The sequence below is a fragment of the Corythoichthys intestinalis genome, chromosome 18 (genome assembly GCF_030265065.1).
Source record: "Corythoichthys intestinalis isolate RoL2023-P3 chromosome 18, ASM3026506v1, whole genome shotgun sequence".
NCBI lineage: Eukaryota > Metazoa > Chordata > Actinopteri > Syngnathiformes > Syngnathidae > Corythoichthys > Corythoichthys intestinalis.
Genome location: NC_080412.1, coordinates 33,461,766 through 33,484,823, shown reverse-complemented (window position 1 = coordinate 33,484,823; position 23,058 = coordinate 33,461,766). Strand labels below are relative to the sequence as shown.

General features: G+C 41.4%; 1 protein-coding gene across 2 annotated transcripts; it reads right to left on the bottom strand.

Annotated features, from left to right (window-relative positions):
- Positions 1-152: 152 nt before the first annotated feature.
- Positions 153-23,056, bottom strand: si:ch211-284e13.4 (insulin receptor substrate 1-B). 2 transcript variants are annotated; one of them, XM_057821371.1, is made up of 3 exons: positions 22,370-23,056; positions 14,891-17,911; positions 153-8,638 (listed from the first exon to the last, which is right to left on the bottom strand). In XM_057821371.1, exons 1-3 carry the CDS (start codon positions 22,716-22,718, stop codon positions 8,631-8,633), a joined length of 3,378 nt encoding a protein of 1,125 aa, XP_057677354.1. In that variant the 5' UTR covers positions 22,719-23,056; the 3' UTR covers positions 153-8,630. The 2 variants fall into 2 exon arrangements, with proteins under 2 accessions (XP_057677354.1, XP_057677353.1); XM_057821370.1 differs by lacking the exon at positions 153-8,638 and having other exon boundaries at positions 13,874-17,911.
- Between the last annotated feature and the right edge of the window lie 2 nt (positions 23,057-23,058).

Here is a 23,058-nt window from a genome sequence, read left to right as displayed (position 1 = left end):
ATGATGGGAAACAAAAAACGCTCATTGTCAACTTATTATTATAAATATTCTTGTAAGTTAATTTTATTGCTGACACTGCGTTTCGGGGTCATCAACATGTCGTGCGGCCCCCCCCCCCCGCCCCCCCCCCCGCCCCAAAAGTCAAACTCCGCTTATGCTTTTAACCAAGAATCTAGACTATTTTACGTCCCTAACTGTAAAGAATTCAGGGATTTAAGCTTTTCTTCACAAGAATGTTCAACGAAAATAGCTCTTTGTCTGTGATTCCACCCTGTCAACTTTGAAGGCCTGGCCAACAATGCAGGCCCCCGATTTATCAGCCCTGCGCCGCGTGTCCCTTCAATTACATTATGAGGTCTATGGGTTAGCCAAACTTTTGAATTAGCAAATCCAAAAAGTACATGTGTGAGAAACATAAAGTGGCATCTTGTCACGCAATGGTCTTGCCAATATACCATCTGGTAGACCAGAGAAGTCTGGGATTAAAAATATAAAGTCTGGCTAATACCTTAAAAAGTCTGATCAGTGTTGCCTGACGACAGTCTGGTGGCACATAATGTAAATTTTGCAACTTGGACTTTAATACATATTAAATAAAAGACTCACAAATGTTCTTTTTTTCCACTTTGTCTTTTATATATAGAAAAAAAACATTGAGGTTGTCTACATCACAGACAAGTATCATCAAGATTCTGTTTGGAAAGAATTGGTCAAGAATGAACCCCACTCAACCCAAACTTTCCCACCCCTTCATTGAACTCCTCTATACACATGATATTTTACATAGGTCATGTTCAATCTTTTTACATCATTATCAAAGTAGTATCAATAACTTTAAAATACATAAAATGCTCTTTCCATTGTAATTACAGATGCTATCTTGATTGTAAATACAGTATCATTTCCCACACTTAGAGTCCGGTCCTTCACTAAGGAGCAGTTTTAGAGCTTCTATTGATATTTTGCTCCTGTTTGATGACCTATTGTGCTCTTAGATCGTCAGGGGTTTAACTACCAACTGTTTTGTCTGCATGGTTTTGAGATTATGAGGTATAGTCAGAATGACTTCGTAATCCCTAATTAGAAGAGAATCACTGAAGGAATAACAAGATTATAAAGGACCTCTTCAACCAAGTCGTCTGTTTAGTTAAATTACAAGTGTTTAGAGGTTAATTTCTCATTTGAAATTTTGTAATAAAGTACATTTCAATTTTGTCATCTCTTACCAAATTCTGAGTTTGAGTGAATTTATACTGTGCATTAAAAAAAAAAAAAAGTGCACACCCCTATTCAAATGCCAAATTTTCAAGAACTGCAACAGTAATTTTCCATTGTTATTTAGACTGATAACTTTTATGTCACTGGAGGAAAAATAAATAAATAAATAAACCTTCACTGTTTTGTTCTTTTAATCTTTTGTGTGCGCCAAACAAAACTTTTCAATTCATAACCCAAAATTTAATTAGGTTTCCACAGTAGCGAAAATGTTTTGGAGGTTTAATTCATGGTCCAAGCGAATTATAAATTATTCCAAACAGATGCACATTTTCCAGTTAATTCTGAGTCCATTTATAGGCGGGTGTGCACTCTTGTGCGACCACACGATTGCCCTTATTTGCTGTTACTAACCCTCTTGAAAACACATCATAAATATGATTCTGAATGTGGGAAAATCTACCAGTGTGAAAAATACATCGAGAAAGCCTTCTTCCTTTGTACCCTGTATACACGCAACCAGAAATACGCTGAGTTTGGCCATCTCACACTTTGTTTTTAAATCATAAATTCACTCCATTTTGATTTATTTTACAGTGTGTTTCATATAAACTGAAATTGGACCAAACCAGCTTTCAGTGGTTCTGGGTACTGTATGCAGCCCGTCATAAAGTCACATTAACTTTATAAAAAACACTCTTAAAAATTTTCATTGAAGAATTAAAAAAAAGAAAAACATTTTGGCCCCGTAGCACTTCAACGAAAGAATTATTCCTTTGAAATCAGATTTATGATTGATTTTGTCTATAAATCAATCAAGGCAGACTATATTTTTGTTGTTGTTATTTAGCAATCTAACAGCAGTATAACCAATAGAAATAATACAAATATTAGGTTGTGAGAGGAACACACCAGGTCTCGAGTGTTGGGTAAAGGCAAAGAGGAGCACTATTCACACCATTTGGGGACTGAATCCACTTTCAAATATAGAAAAACAACACACACAAGCGTGTTCATAGTGTACTAGCCCAGGTAAGCGCTTAGCTGCTCTGAAGAGTTCAAATAATGTTTGCTTTGAGGTTCAAGATACACTACAAGCCTAAACCAATACATACATTTCATTTGCAGCCTGATATGAGTCTGCTTTGTTAGTATTTTATATACAAGAAAGTGAAAGCTGTCAGGTAAAAACGTTGCAGAAAGTCGTTAAAAAAAGGATTCAAGATTAAAACGTGTACAATTTAGAATCCACATGTTGTCCGGTAACCTTTTTAGGATGAAATAGCAGCCCGTGTTGTGGATTTTGGGCCAAACCTCAACTTGACAAAGTCAAATAACAGCAAGGGATGCTTACATAGTGGCTTAACTGTTAGGCACCCTCAAAAAAAAAAATCTTTTTTTTCATATTTCAGATAAACAGTAAGGCAATTTTGAAAATTATTTGCTGATACCAATGTTTCCTCACTCGTTTTTGTATTGTCACTACCCATTGAAAGATTGTGTAAAACAGCTACAATCAAAAAAGAGGCACTTTATAAAAGCGTATATAGATATCTAGGCTAAATATCATTAATCAAAATACTGTATGTATGCTGTATATTTTGAATAACATGTGTCACATTATATTTGCGTAAACTGGTATGTAAATGATAAAAAACAACTGCAGTGTCGTAAATGCTGTTATCTTGTATACTGTAGTATGAACCATAGAACAATATACATTGATTTTTTTTTTTTTTTTTTTTTTAAACAACAAACAATGTACACACTCGTTTTGGAATCGCAGTACATGTTGGTTCGAAAACATTTAGCTAAAACACAAAATATGATGTCATCTTGTTTTTCTCTTTGTACCACAACTATAGACCATATAGTGGACTGAAGGCAATTTTTGTACCAAATCAGTTTGTCTGAGGTACTGAGTGTATACTTGGGACACGCTGACCAAATAATGCTGCGGAAGAACATTATTTTTGATTGGCCAATTGGTATGCACAAGGATGCATGCTGCATAAAAAGCCATGGCAACAGGAATAAATGCATCCTTTAAGGGGGTCCTGACAATATGGTTCATTTAATCACATAAGATACTTTACAAGCCTCACGTGGAATTGTGTGGAAAGCCTACGATGTGGCCTGAAGTGATGGTTCTTTCCATTAAACTACAGATGCGACTCAATTTAATTTGAAATCCTCCATTTTATGTTTGTGTGTCATTTTTAATGGGTAACTATTCTAGCAGTGTTGTTTTCGGCAGCCCTTTTAATTTTTGTCATTGTCTTTTGGATGAAAATAGTCATATTTTAGTCATTTCAAAATGTGTTCGTCTTAAGTCGCGAAAATCTCGTCAAATTGCGTCTAGTTTTAGTCGACAGTTACTCAAAATGTTTTAGTCTGTAAAATTCAAAAGTTTTATTCCCAAGTAGGCATGTGCCGGTATGAGATTCTGACGGTATGATGACCTTAAACAAAAATATCCCGGTTTCACGGTACCACGTTATTGCAATTCCAGCTTTAAAATGTGTTACTATGAGGTCTGGGTTTAGAAAAAAAAAAACCTTTTTAAACATATTATCAAACTGCAACATAAGTGTAATGTTAAGTTAAAATAAATAAAAAAATAACTGAAATATTCTAAATAAAATTAAAATAAATGCAGTCCTTTAGGTGAGCCTAAACCCACAACCACAGCTCAACTTTATTACCATCCTAACAAAAAATAATTCAATTATTTTCCATAAAAAGCACGTTTGTATGACTCGTATCATGTTTACATTATACACACACTCTTTCTGAACACAGATAGTTGCCAGAAAGAAAGCAAACACATGTTTTACCACCGCTAGACACACTAAACACGCTGGAGTTAACTCTCGTAGCTGGTGGGAAACGTTCATGACAGTGTTTACTAAACTTTAATTTTGTTTAAACGCGGAATCATGTCGGAGGTATTGCCTCCTCGGCAGCCACCCGCCGCAAACATGTTTTACATGTCGGTTGGCCTTCCTTCTCTAAGCCGCGGCCGTCTGTAACTTTTTTGTAGCCGAAGTATTCCCATACCAGCAATTTCGTTTTCTTCGATGGGGGGAAAAAATCATGAGTTTCACCTCCTCCAGCCATCATGTAGCACAGCTGACTCACTGACATTGAGCACCAACCAGTGGGGGAGGGTTGAGCCTTACAGCTGCAAGCGAGGGATTGCTCCCTGCATTTTCGGGACATGAAAAATAGTTAATACCTTAGGGACGGTATGACGGAAAAGTTTTGCGGTTTTGAAACCTTGACGTTTTCATACCACGGTATACCTTGAAACTGCTAATTGACACATGTCTAGTCCCAAGGTGTCCAACAATTTCCAATTCACATAGACAAGCACATATTGTAGCTTCGACAAGGACAACGCCAACTTCGTGAAGATAGTACACACTCAGCTGGAAAAGCAATTAAACCCACCTAGACATCACGAACTGTACAGTACGTTAAAAAAAAAAAAAAGTCAGAGAGTTTAAAAGGATGCTTGCCACGCTAAAGTTGATGCTAAATCCTAACGTGAAGGCTATGGTTAACGCGACGAGTTACATTTCGTGTGTGATGACCACTCAGCACGGACTAACACACGAGGCTAAAGCAACATTGCATATTCTCTCTTGCCAAGATAAGAAAACAAATCTTACCATGTGCTTACGAACAAGCAAGACAGAGCGCAGCCCAGCTTGAAACACATCCTAAACTCCGGTGAGAAGAGTGAGGGATCATCTCACATGAGGGACACGAGCCAAACACTGATATGATTAAAGCTGACATACTCAACGTACAATATGAAAATGTCGCGCATTGTAAGTACGTGACAGAAACTATTTAGCATTTTCGTCTCGTCAGACGAAAACTGGTATTCGTTTCGTTATGTTTTACCAAACCACATTTAGCTAGTCATCGTCACGTCATGAAAAAATGTTCTATAAAATATTTTATTAGTTATTGTCATTGTTGACGAAAACAACACTGCATTGCAAGTGATTCATAGGAACACTTATAAAGAAGAGCCTCCATGTGGAACACCAAAACTCTTAATAATGTCAAACCATTGCCATGTGTCTTCTATACTGAACATTTTTACTGTGCTGATAATATTGACTGCCAATTACCTATATCAAAAAACAAACATGTTTCCAATGGGTTGTAATGATGTCTACTGATACAGAGTACATCGGTAGAACCACTACATGTGCACTTCTAATAACAAGGTAGAGTTTGACTAATTGACTTTTACACATTGTGGAGTTAGTAATACTACTTGTAGGAGCACACTGTTGTAACCTAGTGATTAGTTTTAATTCACTAGTAACGTACTTTAGGCAAGGGCGTAGGTTTGCATAGGGACGGTAGGGACATAATACGACCAACTTTTCAGAATGCTCAAGTTGTCCCCACCAACTTTTAAGCAATCTTATTTGCATAAAATAATGAGTCAATTATATTTATAATTTTATGTAATTTTGTCTTCCCAAATGCTGTAAGGATAGAATTGACCCTACTATTATTAAGTGTATTATTTTCATTATGTTAAGACTGACATTTACCTGGTTTCACTTGCTGGATGTGTCAGTCCAATTTTCTCCTCAAATTTACATTTGATTGGCTGATGACTTGCATTTATTTAAGATGTATTTATTTTCTACATTATTTATTTGCAAAATTTTTATTTGCAGGTCTATGCAGACATTTTTTCAGATATTCATACATTAATCATAGTCGAAGTAAAAAGTATGTAAATATGGGAATATAATTCATGTTTAAATATTGCAATTCAAATTATTAAAAATTAAATTATTAAAATTGCAAATAAAATCCAGACATTTATTCTGTGAGTTTTCAAAATGTATCTTAAGTAGTTTTTGAAAACAAAGGTTTGAATCGAACAGTGTATCACCTGAAAAATACACATGAAAGTTGGTGTAAGTCAATACACATTTATTTTTGCATTGATTACTTAGCCTACCAAATAATTACCATAATTTCCGGACTATAAGACGCTACTTTTTTCCCTCATTTTGAATCCTGCGGCGTATAGTCCAGTGCGGCTTATTTGTTGATTTATTTGGGTTAATATGTAACGCTTTATTTGACAGTGGCGTCATAAGACTGTTATAAGACTGTCATAATTATGACATGGCACTATCATGGGCATTACTTAACGCTTAGGACAGATGTCATTAAGTGTAATCGGGCAAATTAAAGCACTAACTCCATTTATGTCCAGCTTGGATCTTTTACATCCATTCAAAAGTGAGATAATTTACGGGATGACATTAAATAACATCCGTTATAAGCATTCATTAATGCTCATGACTGTGTCACGTCATAATTATGATGGTCTTATGACAGTCCTTTGGCGCCACTGTCAAATTAAGTGTTACCAAATACCATAACTAGCAATTAATGAAACAACTGGAGCAGTAACTGAAGCAATTATTAGCACAGAACATGAATTTTGATTGTTATTACTAGATGTGGGAATCTTTGGGCACCTAACGATTCGATTACGATTCAGAGGCTCTGATTCGATTATAAATCGATTATTGATGCACCACAATTAAGTAATTTGGTTCGCTACAACAGAGCCTTTTAGAAAAGTCTACTACTTCAAGATGGCGCCTGTTTACTAGCGCGGGAAAGTCTGTCATTTCGCATCTAGTTCTTGGTATATGATCTAACATGGCCGTCGTCTGTCATTTCACATCTAGTTCTAGATTTTTGTGATATCTACCATATGTTGCCGTATGTTAGTAGCAACTAGCAACTGGGCGCTGTTTGTAGCGGCTGACGGCCGCAGTCAGGTTTTTTTTTTTTTTTTTTAATCTAGCGGCATGAGTTGAACATGATATTTACTCTCGGTCTGTTTCTCATTGTGTCCCGAAGACCGCGCTGACTGTGTTTTATTTCCGCTTTACCTGGTATAATTCAATAATCGGAATTTGGATGTCTGTGAATCGTTCTCGAATCTTCCACAGCCGAATCGCGAATAATCTAAGAATCTGAAATTTCGCACGCCTCTAGTTATTAACATCTGTAGCACTGCAATGCATGCTAGGAGGCATGTTGGATGACAACAGTGTTGACAGCAGGTGGCAGCAGAGGTTGACTGTCTTCTTCAAGGGAGCAGTGATGGCCAAATGAAGCTTCTGAAACAATGAAGCTTTGCAGCTAATTGGTTCAAAACTTCATGGTGGTTCATTTGATCTACTGACAGTCTTATGATGCCGCTGTCAAATAAAGTGTTACCGGTTAATATGTTTTACTGCAAATATCCCATTATACAGCGAGGACAGTTGCGACTTATAGTCCAGTGCAGTTTATCTATGAAAAAATATCGTTTTCGTGTCAAATTTGGTGTATGGCGCCTTATAGTCCGAAAATTACGGTAGGTTTATATTTGTGACAAATGTAACCCTGATCCCCATTCACCCAATCTGTTTGGTCTTATGAATGTCCCGTCCCCAGCAAAAGGTGTACATGCAGTTGTAACGTCCCTACCAATGTTGAGACCAAACCTACGCCCTTGACTGTAGGTGTCTGAAATATTGATTTGATACTTCAACATTGCCTCTCCAGTTACTATTTTTCCAAAAGCATTATTTTTATTTTTATCATTTTAGGGGAAAAAATGAGGGCAACTTCAATGTGAATCATCATATTCAACATTTGTAATTCCGTTGTTGTTGTTTTTGTATAATACCATGTCACAGCCAGAAATTGTACTTAAAAAAAATATTTTTACAGCTCAATAAAAGTCCTGAAGAAACATTATGGCTTTAATGGCATCTGTGTTTTAGATAGACAAAAAGCATGACTGTGATCAAGCCATGTTTCCATCTTTTTTATGTGACATGTTTTCAGAAAAAGATGACACGACACGCAAGACAAAAACAAAGCCTTTTGGGACTGCAAGCTAGAATAAGACCCCATAAATTACAGGGATGACATTACTGTGCCTTGAATGATCACATTTCATTACACTTTACTTAGCTACCAATCACAATGATGTCAATCATGGAGGCAATCAAACCAAACGTGGGACATTTTTACCGACTTTATGGCTTTGCCCGATTGTCATAGTGCTTTGATCATGTCAAATGGATATAAAGCCGACCTGTAAACTCAAATAATCACACATCATCCATCATCAGGTTTGTGTTCGATAATCGGAGCAAGGCATATAAACATTTCCTTACCCTTTGTGTGCGTGTGTGTGGGTGTGTTTGGCACATGTTGCGTTGTCAAAACATGTCAGACGAATGAGGAATGGTTTTTGAGAGTTCCGATATTTTGGACTCCTGAACAGTTGTGTTGCGGCAACAGTTGTGCTGCTCAGCAAGGAGATGTCACACCGTTTCCATCGTAGACTTGAGCACAAATCAACAATCTGGAGGAAAACAATCAAAAACATTCAGGTATTTGAGACTGACCTCTTAGGAAACAACAGATTGCATGCTTTTCATTTTATTGATTATTATTCAGGCTGTATTTATCGTAATAGTAGGTTAGGTCCATCAGGTCAGCTAGTTCTTTAAAACATTTACTCAGTGGCAGCTTTCGTAAACATCACATGACGCGTGATATCTTTCTTTAATGATTTCAATGATAAGGGCGACGTGCGCAGTGGTGCACAGGTTCATATTATGCAATTGCATCAGCTCCATGCGATCGAAAAAACATCTGAGCGTTGCAATAATCAGCTCACAGTGGCTGTGAATGTGCCTCATAGTGATCCACTGAGACTGAATGACCCTCTCTTTATTAAAGAATAGCCTCATAAAGCAAATAGTTTGGACCTCAGGGGACACTTAAGGATAAAAGTGCTCATACATCAGCTTGACTCAGGCTGACCACTTTCTCGTTTCTCTCCTAAGAGGAAAATGATGGTTTGGAAAGAAAAAACACAAGGTTTAATAGAAGACCAAATTTCTTTGTTATTTTTATGCTCTTGGGGTAGATTTAATTAGTTTTTTTTTTTTTTTCTAAAGAAAAATAAAGTTAGAAGTTTAGAGCAGGTGGTGGTAGTGGTGAAAAAAGAAAGAAGGTGACGCTTACCATTGAAGTAAAGAAAGAAATCATAGAAAAATATGAGCATGGTGTGCATGTGAGTGAACTGGCTAGACAATACGGCTCATAACATGGCTCACCATATCCTCCTCTACCTACACACCCACTGTCTCCTCCGACCTACGTTTGCCAGTAAGTTAAGGTGAAAATAAAAACAGTTTCTTATTTATTTGTAATTTATTTGTTTTACATGTGTCTAATTTAATGCATTTGTTTAATTAGACAGACCACGGCTCACCGTATCCTCTACCTCGTCCGACCTCGGTTCGCCAGTCTTTATACCTTAAGGTGACAATAAGAACGCTTTTTTATTTCTGATTTATTTTTAATTTATTTGTTTTGCTATGTGTAATTGCTATTTGTAATTGTACCTGCAGTATTTATTAAGTATGTAGCGTAGGTTTCTGGGCTGTGGGACGAATTAGTCGAATTATAATGTATTCTGATGGGGAAATCGCTCTCGACATACGATCATTTCAACATACAAACCAGGTTCTGGAACGAATTAAATTGGTATGTTGAGGTACTACTGTATTAGGGTTTTAGAATTTAATTTACAGTGATCCCTCATTGTTCGCGGTTAATGGAGACCAGAACCCGCCGCAATACAATAAGTGAAAAACCGCGAAGTAGCTCCTCTCCCCTAAAATGTATTTATTCAGATTTAGCATTGGAAAGAGATACATGTTTTTTCACTTTTTTTTCCCAAAATATAATTTTAAAAAAACGTATATACTAGTAAACAGTATATATATGTATGTATATATATATAAAATATATTTTAATAAATGTTTTTTAAGCACTTCAAATGTTTTAAACATGTTACTGTCCCACCAAATTATTTTTAAACAAGAATAAAGTAGAAAAATGCTTGTCTTTATTAAATGCTTCATTGAGTGAGTCCACTCAAATCCGCTCAAGCTGCTCACTTACACACAATGAGTTGTCACAGCAACTGCTTAACAAGTTAAATGATGATTGACACATGCGGCGATTATAAGTTTCGGCTTCCAAGCATCTCTGGCAAGATCAAACCTTAACATCTGTCAATCATCATTAACTTTAATAAGCAACTCCAGTCCACTTCCTGACCAAGAAGAGCAGCAGGAGGGAGAGGGGGACTATGTTACGGATGGGGACAGTTCATCTGTATTTATTTTTTTAATTGAAAAAAATCTGAGATGGACTGAAGGCGCGAAGTTTGAAGCGCGAAGTAGCGAGGGATCACTGCATAATGTATCTATATAACCTGGTTGGCAGAGAAAGTTTTTTGCAATACAGTTAATTCATGACCCAAAATATAAAGAGGAGAAGGTGTTTGACCGTGTCCCTTGGGGAGTCCTGTGGGGTGTACTTCTGGAGTACTTGTTCGGTCCTTGTACGACCGGTGCCTCAGTTTGGTCCGCATTCCTGGCAGTAAGTCAGATTTGTTCCCAAGGAGGGTTGGACTTTGCCAAGGTTGCCCTTTGTCACCGATTCTGTCCATAAATTCTATGGACACAATTCCTAGGCGCAGTTGAGGCGGTCCGGTTTGTGGCCTCAGCATTGCATCTCTGCTTTTTGCAGATGATGTGGTGCTGTTGGCTTCATTAAGCCGTGATTTTCACTTTCACTGGAGCAGTTCGCAGCCGAATGTGAAGCGGATGGGATGAAGATCGGCACCTCTATATCCATGACCATTATCCTCTGTCGGAAAAGGGTGGCATACCCTCTCCGGGTCTTGTTCACGAGTGAGGACAGGAGGGAAAGGGAGATCAACAGGCGAATCGGTGCAGCGGTGAAGCTTTGGATTTACCAGTCAATCTACGTCCCTACCCTCACCTATGGTCACGAACTGTGGGTCATAACCGAAAGTACAAGATTCCGGATACAAGCGGCCGAAATGAGTTTCCTCAGCTGGGTGTCCGGGCTCTCCCTTAGCGATAAAGTGAGAAGCTCGGTCATCCGGGAGGGACTCAGGGTCAAGCCGCTGCCCCTCCGCGTTGAGAGGAGCCAGCTGAGGTGGCTCGGGCATCGCGTTTGGATGCCTCCTGGACGCCTCGCTGAAAAGGTGTTCCGGGCATGTCCCACTGGCGGGAGGCCGCACGGACGACTTAGGACACGCTGGAGGGACTATATGTCTCTCAGTTGGCTTGGGAACGCCTTGGGATTCCACCAGAGGAGCTGGTTGAAGTAGCTGGGGAAAGGAAAGCCCGGGTTTCCCTGCTAAAGCTGCTACCTCCGCGACCTGACCCCAGATTAAGCGGTAGATGATGGATGGATGGACGGACGGACGGGTAAAAATGTAGGTATTCAATCGACCAGTATCTGATTGGTATTAAAAACATATCGGATTAAAAGTAAAACATATTTACTGCACAGTCTTGTGTTTTGAAGGTGCTTGTGGTTAAAACTGCACTCGTCGACGCACTTAAGTGTCTGTCATGAGTCACTTTCCTTGAATATTGGAGAAATTGAGAGCCTTTGTGTCTCAAAATTCAAAGGTCTACATCCAGACTAATCGAAAATCAAAAACATCCGCTGAGGTTTAGCAATGCAAGCACCCATCATTACAGTCCTGTGCTATATTTAAACTCAGAAACAAGTCTGTTGAAGGTTAATATTCTTCTAGGCCACGGTGTGCTTAAGCTCTAGAAAAGGTGACAGATGTTCTGTTGCATGCTTATTGATATAAGGAAATTAAATCAAAGTGAGTCATGTCCGCTCTAAGCCAACCTGCACTACTCTTATGATGCTGCAAAACATTTTATTCTTAATTCATGCAACTCTTGCAACCTGGGAAGTAAGTATGATTTTAGTTACGATGTTCATTAAACATTCCGCGTCATTCATACAGTATATAATAGTTGTATAGAATGATCCGCATTATTTGAGGGATTAAAAGCTATTTGTGCGGGCTGAATATACGCATGTCTAAAATGTAGCATAGAGAAGAAGCAGCGCATCTGAACAACCAGTCTCAGTGGAGTAATCTATAGGAGCTATTGACAGAATATTAGAACAGCTATTCATGTTAAATGCATAAACTCGCTTACCGTAGCTGCAATAAAAGGGCAATTACTGCTCTCTGATCACACATGTATTAGATGAATCAATTATGCAAATGTGAAGTGTCTGAATAAATATGATGCACAAATTGTATGTCCCTGATGAATTTTTTATGTTTCTGGTTTTCTATAGAGTAATGTCGTTCTTAAGCTATGAAACGATCCTCCTGCACATTATGAAGCCAATACGGAACCGTCTTAACAAATTTTGCATTTACAAAGTTAATATTCTTTGTTTCGACTGACAGAGTTCTTCGAAATGTTTACAATATAATTCAGGTTATGCAGTGGTGGTTAAGCTGCAAGGCATTTGGAGTACCTTATTTAGTTACAGTGCCCCCCATAATTATTGGCACCCCTGAAAAAGATGTGTTTTTTAGCTTCCAAATTTTTTTTTATTCAATAATATGGGACCTTAATGGAAAAAAAGAAAAATCCAACCTTCAATACAAGTGCATTCATTCAGTGGGGAAAAAATCCCACATAAAGAAAAAAATATTTGATATCAAATAATGTGTGTCACAATTATGAGCACCTCTGGTGTTAATACTTTGTACAACCCCCTTTTGCCAACAAAACAAGGTCTGGGGACTGAGATGGCCATGGGAGGAGCTTGATTTTGTGTCTGGTGAACCATTTCTGTGTAGATTTGGCCATATGTTTAGGGTCATTGTCTTGCTGAAAGACCCAGTGACGACCCATCTTCAGCTTTCGGGCAGAGGGCAACAGATTTTGATTGAAAATGTCCTGGTATTTCAAAGCATTCATGATGCCATGCACCCTAACAAGTTTCCCAGGGCCTATGGAAGCGAAACAGCCCCACAGCATCACTGACCCACCCCCATACTTCACAGTGGGTATGAGGTGCTTTTCAGCATGCGCATCTTTCGTGGCACGCTAGACCCACTTAGAGTGTTTGTTGCCAAAAAGCTCAATCTTGGTCTCACACAAAAATACACACAGTCCCAGGCTTCAACTGGGACCGTGTGCTTTGGTCAGATGAGACCAAAGCACATCTGACCAAAGCACACGGTCCCAAAAAGCTCAATCTTGGTCTCACACAAAAACACACACGGTCCCAGGCTTCAACTGGGACCGTGTGCTTTGGTCAGATGAGACCAAAGCACATCTGGGACCGTGTGCTTTGGTCAGATGAGACCAAAGCACATCTGACCAAAGCACACGGTCCCAGTTGAAGCCTGGGACCGTGTGTATTTTTGCGTGAGACCAAGATTGAGCTTTTTGGCAACAAACACTCTAAGTGGGTCTAGCGGGCCACGAAAGATGTGCATGCTGATAAGCACCTCATACCCACTGTGAAGTATGGGGGTGGGTCAGTGATGCTGTGGGGCTGTTTCGCTTCCAAAGGCCCTGGGAACCTTGTTAGGGTGCATGGCATCATGAATGCTTTGAAATACCAGGACATTTTCAATCAAAATCTGTTGCCCTCTGCCCAACAGCTGAAGATGGGTCGTCACTGGGTCTTTCAGCAAGACAATGACCCTAAACATATGGCCAAATCTACACAGAAATACATCTCTAGTGCCAATAATTATGGAGGGCACTGTACATGGAAGGGAGAGACACTCTTACAGCAATTGCAAACCGTAACCACGATGACACAATAAACGAAATAAGAATGTAATTAAAAATGTTGCAAATCCCACTCTTAAAGTCATATTATACTTCACAGCTGTCATGTTTTTGTAAAATGTATAATTTCTGGGGGTGAGACAACCACTGATTTCTAATGCACTTCAGTACACTAGACAATCCATCAAAACCACACTTAACCATTATATGACTTTGAGCCATGCACAGCATGATGGAAGACTCGGAGGTTGCCATGTGAACCGGTGCGGTCGACAGCTCGCCCACACGCAAATACAATCACCTGGCTGGTGTTCCCTTCTTGTCTATCACCATTTATGTGAAAGGTTCATTACCAGCAGCAGACACATCAATTTGCGACGCTCTCACTCAACTCCCTCTTGTCATAATAAGAGACCTTGTTGAAAACCCGCAGCTTAGAGACTAGGCATGCTAATGTATGCACCTGACTGTGAGCAGTATGCAAGTTTTGGCTGCAAGTGATGAAATTGATAATTCATTGAAGCAATTGTTTCCTCTCAACCTGGTTAAAAGTGTTTACTCATCCATCTTATTAAAACAAGATCATTCTAACTTCACAGGCAACTATGATGAATTGTTTTTCAGCACTGGTCAAAATTGAATGTCTACTGAGTATCATACTACTACTATGTACTGTACAGTAAACTAAAAATGACTTTGACGTCTCTTGAACTATGTTGAGGTCAGTTGAGGAGTTTAATTTCGAGGAAAACAATGCTTTTTCAAAATTGTGTGGTATCTTATTGGCAAATCTTGTCAAATACCCTTGGATTTTCATTATCTCTAGCTGTTCCTAACTCCCACAAATAATGGGGCTTCACATTACTTTGTATTAAAACTTGTTCCTCACTCAAATAGATAAACAAAATTCTTGCAGCCATGTGAGACCTTACCTCGATCATCCTTTCTGCCAATTTGGTGGGCTCTCCGTTCCTCCGACTTATAAAAGTCAATACTGGCGTACGTATTCAGACTAGAGCCTGCCCCACTGCCTAGAGCGCCCGCTCCCATGTTGTAGGCAGCAGAAGAACGCTCAGCTCCCGCTTGAGGGCTCTCCTTAATGGCCAAGTCAAGGTCAATATAGTTAAGGCCTTGTTCAGCAGAGGCTTGTGGAGGTGCCGTGTCGGACAAACTAGCTGCCTGACTGCTTTCCCACAGCAAGGAGTCCGAAGTGTGCCGGTGGCCCGCTGGCTGGCCCCCCTCTGAGAAGGTGTTGGTAGTGGAGGGTAGTTGTCGAGGTACGGAAGGAGGGGAGTTAAAGTTCTCTGAATGATGACCCCGCCGACCCTGACTGTCAGTCCGGACAAGTCTACTACCATGCTCGGGAGACAGGAAGGTCTTGACTGGAGAAAACCCCAGGCCTGGCTCCTCCTCCACGGAGACAGGAGGACCTGAGTGGGTGGCAGGTCTCGCTGAAAGGCTGGGATCTGAAATGTTGTTGTCAATGAATGAATTCAGGGTGTCTGCTGCTATCTTTCCTTTGGATCGATACACAGAGTTTCCTTCTGTTCCCAGAGGAGATGATGTGCCATGTTCACATCGAACCATCGGGGCGACAGCTGGTGGACCCTGCGGGGGACTGAATGTTGACCTTAGGGGTGTTGATGACTTCCCTACATCCATACTGACATACTCAGCAGATGTGGACAACGGTGCAGAGAAGCTACGAGGGAGGTTAGCAGCATTATCAGGAACAAGGACGGGCTGGTTTGAGGGGCGGAGGGTTCCGTGAATTACATCTTGCGCTCTATCCGACAATGCACGTCGTTCGCCAGTATAATTATTGTCTTCCTTAAAGACAATACTGACATACTCACCGACGTTGTGAGCCACCATTGGAGGCAGATTCTCCTTCACACGAGGCAAGGTGTTTGCTTTAGCGATGTCTGAAGACACACTGAGAGGCCTACCCCTCCTTTGTTGCTTTGGGCTCTTGCAGCTCGATCCGCGTTTTGGTAGGTGACGGCCATCTATGGTGCACGTTCCAGCATTCTTGTACAAACTTAACCCTTTCCCTGCTGATATGGTCTTGTCCTCCAGGCTTTCACTGCTGGCTGAGCTTGAGGAAAAGGAAGAGGAAGACATTGAGAGTTGGAAACCTCCAGTAGGCACCGCTCCCATTTTGTTTCTCTTGTTGAAACTTGCTCCCCCACCTATTCCAGTGCTATCACTAGTGTCTTTTTTGCATTCCCCTTTGTTTAAATCCTCCTCAAAGCGACTATAGAGGGTATGCTGATACGCTCGGGGCAGAGAGAAGTAGGAATTAAACATTTTTGGTTGTAGTTGATGCTGTTCAGGGTGTGAAGGTGGCGTGCTACAGGCAGAGCGGCTACTGATAGGTGAGACGTTCATGTAATCACTAGAAGCCTGGCTCTCCATGCTCACCCTATTATCCCACATACCCAGTCCATGCAACTCTGTGGCGACGCTACTATTAGGAGACATGACCATGTAACCCTCCGAGCTAGGCTGCCGCATGTGCTGAGGTGGGGACACGCTGCTGTTTGGCGTCATGGCCATGTACTCATCGTCTGCCGCTGGAGATGTAACTCCAGGTAGCATTGACATGTAGCCGCTATCTGAAGGAGCTCTTGCATTTGCTTCTCTCCTTTTGTCAAATCTTTTCCTGCTGTCCCCTGCCACATCACGTCGCCCGCCCCCCATCGTCACGCTGTCAGAGACCACTCTGTTCACATTCTGTGACATTATGGCATATTCTTCATTGTTCTCGTCATCATCTTTTCGATGCGGGAACACACGTTCGTGGGTGGCCAAAGGCAGAGACGCTCTTTTACTTAAGAGTCTTCGTTCTGCTTCAGAATCTCGACTGGATGAGCGACGAAGAATGCGTCTACCTTTGGAGCGATGATGGGAACCAAGGAGCCCCTCTCGTTGACCCATAACTATGTAGCTCGAAGTTCCTTCACCATGCCCGTGATGGGCAGCCATACTTGGCATGAGCAATGAGTGTTCACCGGGACTGGAGCCGTATTCGTCCGAGGAGCCGTAGTCGCTAGGTGAACCTGAAACGGAAACTCTCTGAGACACACGGGAGTAGGAGCACACCGTCATACCTCCAACTGCCGCGCCCACAAGGCCACACTCAGACCCGTGTCCGGAGCTGGAGGACAGGCTAGGAGCAGGAGAGGGAGCGGGGTTGGGCGTGTAGCGAGCGAGGCTGAGGGTAATCTTTGCAGGAGTAGGGGCTCTGGTGGGCTTAGGCCTCAGCGTCGGTGTTGTTGAGCAGGACCCGTTAAGACTTGGGCTGGAGCTGGCCCATGTCGACCTAGTACTTGTGCCACTCTCCTCAGACCTGGCACCAATGCTTGCCGTTCGAGCCCGCGGGAATCCGTGGCGTGACGTCGGTGAAGTGCTGGTACTGCTTCCACCAGGGGTCTCTGTGCGGGCGCGCCTGGTGAAGCCCACCTGACTGGGCGGCAAATTGGGATGATGCCGGCGACTCGGAACACTGATGGGGTTTGAAACTGTCCCACCGCCGCACGAAGTCCCGACAGACTGAGATTTACTGCGCTGACGGAACTCCTCGCTCAGTGCTTTCATGGCCTCCAGCAAGGTCTCGTGCATATTCTGAGCCACCACAGAATCATCCACTTGCATCCAAAACTCCCCGGGCCCGGTTATGGCTGAACGACCCACCTCAATGAAGAAAAAATTTTCTGAATGGCCACATCTGCGAACATTCATCAGCTGCAAAACCACAGCGGCCACATCAGAGTTGAGTTTGACAAAGTTGACTGTCTTGTCAGTTAGGCACAGTCGGTAGATGCCTACTAAATTCCTGGCATGTCCAAGACCTTTTGGCCAAACTTTAACCTGCCACACTTCTTTAAAAGTTGGAATTGGAGATGGGGAGCTACACTCTCCACTACTGCCGTAGTCTTCAGGTGATTTACCTGCAATTGAACAGAAAGAACATGAATGAACACAACAAACCCTGCCAAAAAGATGAATGGAAACAAATTTAGACAGCACTAAAAATAGTATATAATCAAATAAATGCAGGCTACTGATTCCATTAGGTCTTTACTTCTAAATAATACTCAATGGTGGTCAAACAAAAAAAAAAAATCAATCAATCAAATCTCAAAGAACAAAAATCAGTCATTTAGGACCACCTAAAAAGGATTAAAATAGAAAAAATCTGCTATTGCTTTTAAACCACAAGTATTTAGAGCAGTGGTTCTCAATTGGAGTTCGATTGGTTAAGATAAGATAAGATAAGGTTAAGAAAAATTAGAGCCCTATTTTGTACGCTAAATCTGGGCAAAGTGGTGTTTCAGACCAGGTTTTGGACTGGTTCGTCCTGAATTTACAGGTTTTACTCCATTTCTTTCAACTGCTAGCCCTCTATCTATCTATTGCTCGGTGGAAGGTTGACTCGCACTTGGAATGAGGAAGTATAACAGCTCTACTGGCAGCGTGAACTGCGTAGTTAATTAAAAAATAAAAATAAAAAATAAAAAGAAACATTTGCGTCATTTTACGTCATGAAAATAGTATACGATGTAAGGATGCGACAATAAAATGAGAATGTAGACATGAAAACAAAAGGAACAGTGTGAAATGAAATGAGTTTCATTTATTTACCAACGTAAAAATCAACAGCAAAAGGGCAAAGTTAAGTGTAGTAAATTAGAAATCTGGAAGAAATTTGAACAGGAATTTGCTTAGATGTTAGCTTGCTAGGTTTTGAATTTGTGAAAAAGGCTTTACTATGAAATTCTGAGGTGTTCGGTGAATGCGCCAGTGAAACTCGTGGTGTTCGGTACCTTTAGCAAGGTTAAGAACCACTGATTTAGACGTACTGGTAAAAAAAAAACAGAAGAGAGAGCCTATACAAACGCACAACTTGAACCCAAGACCTCTTCATTGGGAACGCATACACACTAAGCAGAACTAAATTCCACCATGCTACCGATTTTACATGCGATATGTTAATAAACGATATGGGGAAATCATTAAAAAAAAAAAAACAGTCCAATTACTCTTAGCGCCATTATTGTTTCATCCCCTCAAGAGTCACATCTTCCCACTTTTTTAAATGTGTGTGGAGGAACCACAATAACTACAGTATTCATTCAAACTAGACATGTGCCGGTTACCGGTTTCAAGGTAAACGTCAATGTTTCGAAACCGCAAAAAAATTCTGTCATACTGCCCCTAAGGTATTAGCTATTTTTATGTCCCAAAAAATTCAGGGAGAATCCCTGGCTTGCAGCTGTAAGACTCAACCCTCCCTCAACGTTTGTTGCTCAGTGTCAGTGAGTCAGCTGTGCTAGACGATGGGTGGAAGAAGTGAAACTCTTGAACTTTTTCCCCATTGAAGAAGACGAAATCGCTGGTATGGGAATACTTTGGCTACAGAAAAGATACAGATGGCCGTGGCTTAGACGAGGAGGGCTAACCGACATGTGAAACATGTTTGCGGAGGGTGGCTGCCGAGGAGGCAGTACCTCCAATATGATTTCGCATTTATACACGCATTTCAACTAAAGGTTAGTAAACACACATGAATGTTTCCTACCAGCTACGAAAGTTAACTCCAGCATGTTTAGTGTGTCTAGCGGTGGTTAAAAATGTGTTTTGTTTTTTCACGATGCTCCAATTGTCTCCACCAACCTTTAAGCAACCTTATATGCATTATATAATGAGTTCAGTTATACAGGTCATTTAGATTCTCTTCCCAGATGTTGTAAGGATAGAATTGACCCTACCATTATGAAGTGAATTATTTTCATTATGTTCAAACTTACATTTACCCATTTTCACATGCTGAATGCGCCTGTCCTTTTTTTTCCCTTACTCAAACGCACGTTTGACTTGACCTGACTGATGACTAGACCCACGCACAACACACACATGCACTCTCACATTCACACGGCCCCGACAGAAATACATATCGACAACATGCCGCCTCCACCGCCCCCTTCAAAGAGGAGGGATATTAGATTTTTTTTTTTTCTGGCCAGCAGCAGCCACTGTAAATAATTTAAAAAGACACCAATATTGTGGAGATGGGAATCACATCACTAATTTTGCTACTGAAAGTCTGCCCTTTATCAGAGTTAGCATAACATTAAACTGTGTAAACTTGCTAACCTGCAAAACTCAAGTAGGAAGCTGCTTAGAGAGAAGTGTCCTACTGTTTGTGTTTTGTACTGTTAACGTTAATTAAACTGTGAGAAATGTAGTGAACTCTGCTGGAGACTATAGAACAAGTAAACGTCTATGTACATTAAAAAAATGTTTTTTGGGGGGGGGGGGGGTCCCACACTAGTGTTGCGATCGACTGGTCGATAGTGATCGACATTATGAGCACCCCTGATTTAGTATATCAATTAATTAGGCTCATATTCGTGAGAAATGTAGCCCTGTCCCCAGCCACTGCACGTAATTTAAAAAGACACCCATATTGTGGAGGTGGGAATCACATCATTAATTTTGCTACTTAAAGTCTGACCTGTATCAGAGTTAGCATAACATTAAACTGTGTGAACATGCTAACCTGCAAAACTCAAGTAGGAAGCTGCTTAAAGAGAAGTGTCCTGCTGTTTGTGTTTTCCACTGTTAACGTTTATTAAACTTTGAGAAATGTAGTGAACTCTGCTAGAGACTATATAACCAGAAAAACGTCTATGTACATTTAAAAAAAAAGTTTTTTGGTGAAAGGGAGGGGGGGTCCCACAGTAGCGTTGCGATCGACTGGTCGATCGTGATCGACATAATGAGCACCCCGATTTAGCATATCAATTAATTAGGCTCATATTCATAAGAAATGTAGCCCTGTCCCCCGTTCACCCAATCTGTTTGGTCTTATTAATGTCCCATCCTGAGTCAATCAACATGCCACCTCCTCCACCCCCTTCGAAGAGGAGGGATATTAGTTTTTTTTTCAGCCAGCAGCAGCCACTGTACGTAATTTAAAAAGACAACAATATTGTGGAGGTGGGAATCACATCACTAATTTTGCTACTGAAAGTTTGCCCTTTATCAGAGTTAGCATAACATTAAACTTTGTGAACTTGCTAACCTGCAAACTCAAGTGGGAAGCTGCTTAGAGAGAAGTGTCCTGCTGTTTGTGTTTTCTACTGTTAACATTAATTAAACTGTAAGAAATGTAGTGAACTCTGCTAGAGACTATAGAACCAGAAAAACGTCTATGTACATTAAAAAATGTTTTTTGGGGGAAGGGGGTGGGGTCCCACACTAGCGTTACGATCGACGTAATGAGCACCCCTGGTTTAGCTTATCAATTAATTAGGCTCATATTCGTGAGAAATGCAGCCCTGTCCCCCGTACACCCAATCTGTTTGGTCTTATTAATGTCCCATCCTGAGCAAAAAGTGTACATGCAGGTTCATTCATTCATTCATTTTCCATGCCGCTTATTCCAGGTTATGCTGTTATATTGTCCCTTCCAATGTCGAGACCAAATCTACGCCCTTGCATGAAACCGTGATATTTTGGTTTAAGGTTATCATACTGTCAGAATATCATACCGGCACATGCCCAATTCCAAGCAATATAAAGTACGACACATTTTTAAAAAATTAAACTGTCAGAATAAATCAACATATGCAATGAGAGTCTTGAACATAATTTGGGGGAAAATAACCTCTTCAAATTTATCAGATATTTCCTAGCATTTACTTATGGTGCAGAGCTGGGAAAGCCCGTCGGTGAGGGGGGAAAAGGAGGGGTCGTGCCGTGGTGGTACTGATGGTGCTGTTCTGCTCGCATAAACGTAAACAACTCGAAGGGACCTGCATAGAAACGCGCCTTTTTTTCCCCCTCCACCTTTTCCCCCTTTAAAAACATGTGCAAGAGCACGGATGCACGGTGATGCCGCCTCGTGCACAAATGTAGGTTATTAGAGGCGGGCGGGCTCTCGGGCTTGTGCAGAAAAACAACAACACGAGCTGGAGCGGAGTGCTCCGCGATAGGCTAGCGCTATATGATGCATCTCGTGGATGGTTGCTATATGCCCTCTGCGCCATGCAAAAATAAGGCTGCACCTCATTTGCTATATTACTACACTCAAGGCGCATCGTGTTATATTTTGCAGATAAAAAAGCTACACGGTTACATGTGTGTCCGAAATTTGCACAAATATCACATGGCACGCTAAAAACGCACGAGGTCCCTCATTTAGATTCCAAACGCAAGAATTGCACGCATTTAATTCATCGGTAGATGGGGCGCTAAATATGAATTAGACGAGCAATGCAATGGAGTGCATCCAACGGGCCATGCAGGCAGATGGGGAGCAAAAACAGCCTGAGGCAGGATGGGCCCGACGCGGAGACATAGAGCAGAGAGCAACATCATTGATTGGACTTTTGCCATCTTACAATTGCACTGGAGGTCCAGCATGGCTTGGTACCACTCGTTTTGGACCTCCTCGCTGTCCGCGGCGATGGCAAAGCTCTCGCTGCGGGTGTAGAGCACGATCAGGTGCTTGTTCTTGGAATCGGCCCGCTTGTTGATGTTGAAGCACGTCTCCAGGTTCAGCACTTTCTTGGGTACGGGAGATTTGCTGCGGAATTTCTTCTCGTTCTCGTAATACTCCAAGCGAGCGGGACCACGCTCCGAGGCCGCCCTCAGCACGAAGAAGCGCCGGTGCATCGATTTGTGCTTGCGGAGGTAACCGCTTCTGTGCACGTCTTCGTAATTCTGCAGCTCGGCGCCTTGGTTCTCCATGGCTGGACCGGAAAACAGTCGCGATGTCTAAGAACCGAGGAGACCATGTGAAGTCCACGTTCTGAAAGCGTTGCAACTACATGCCTCCTCCTCTCGCTCCCCGCGTCGCGTCCTCGCTCAAGGGTTCAAGCATGTGCGCGGTGATTAGGATGGAGAACCGAGCCGGAGCGTGGCTCCATGCACAATCCGGCTGTTGCGCTGCAGGAGGGTTCCGAGCAGCGTCCTCCACAGTCCGGCCCGGTCCAAATCGGGAATATAACCGCGGGTGCAACCTCTCAGCCGCGCAACGACGTCTGCGCTCCTCCACCTGTCTGACTGAGGCTTCTGCCTAGTCTACAGT

What these genes read in the sequence shown, in the direction of transcription:
- si:ch211-284e13.4 (XM_057821370.1), bottom strand. Translation starts at nt 22,718, where the DNA reads ATGGAGAACCAAGGCGCCGAGCTGCAGAATTACGAAGACGTGCACAGA. An exon ending in GCTGGACCTCCAGTGCAATT is followed by an intron (nt 17,912 to 22,369) that starts GTAAGATGGCAA and finishes GTTCAATTGCAG; the next exon opens with GTAAATCACCTGAAGACTAC.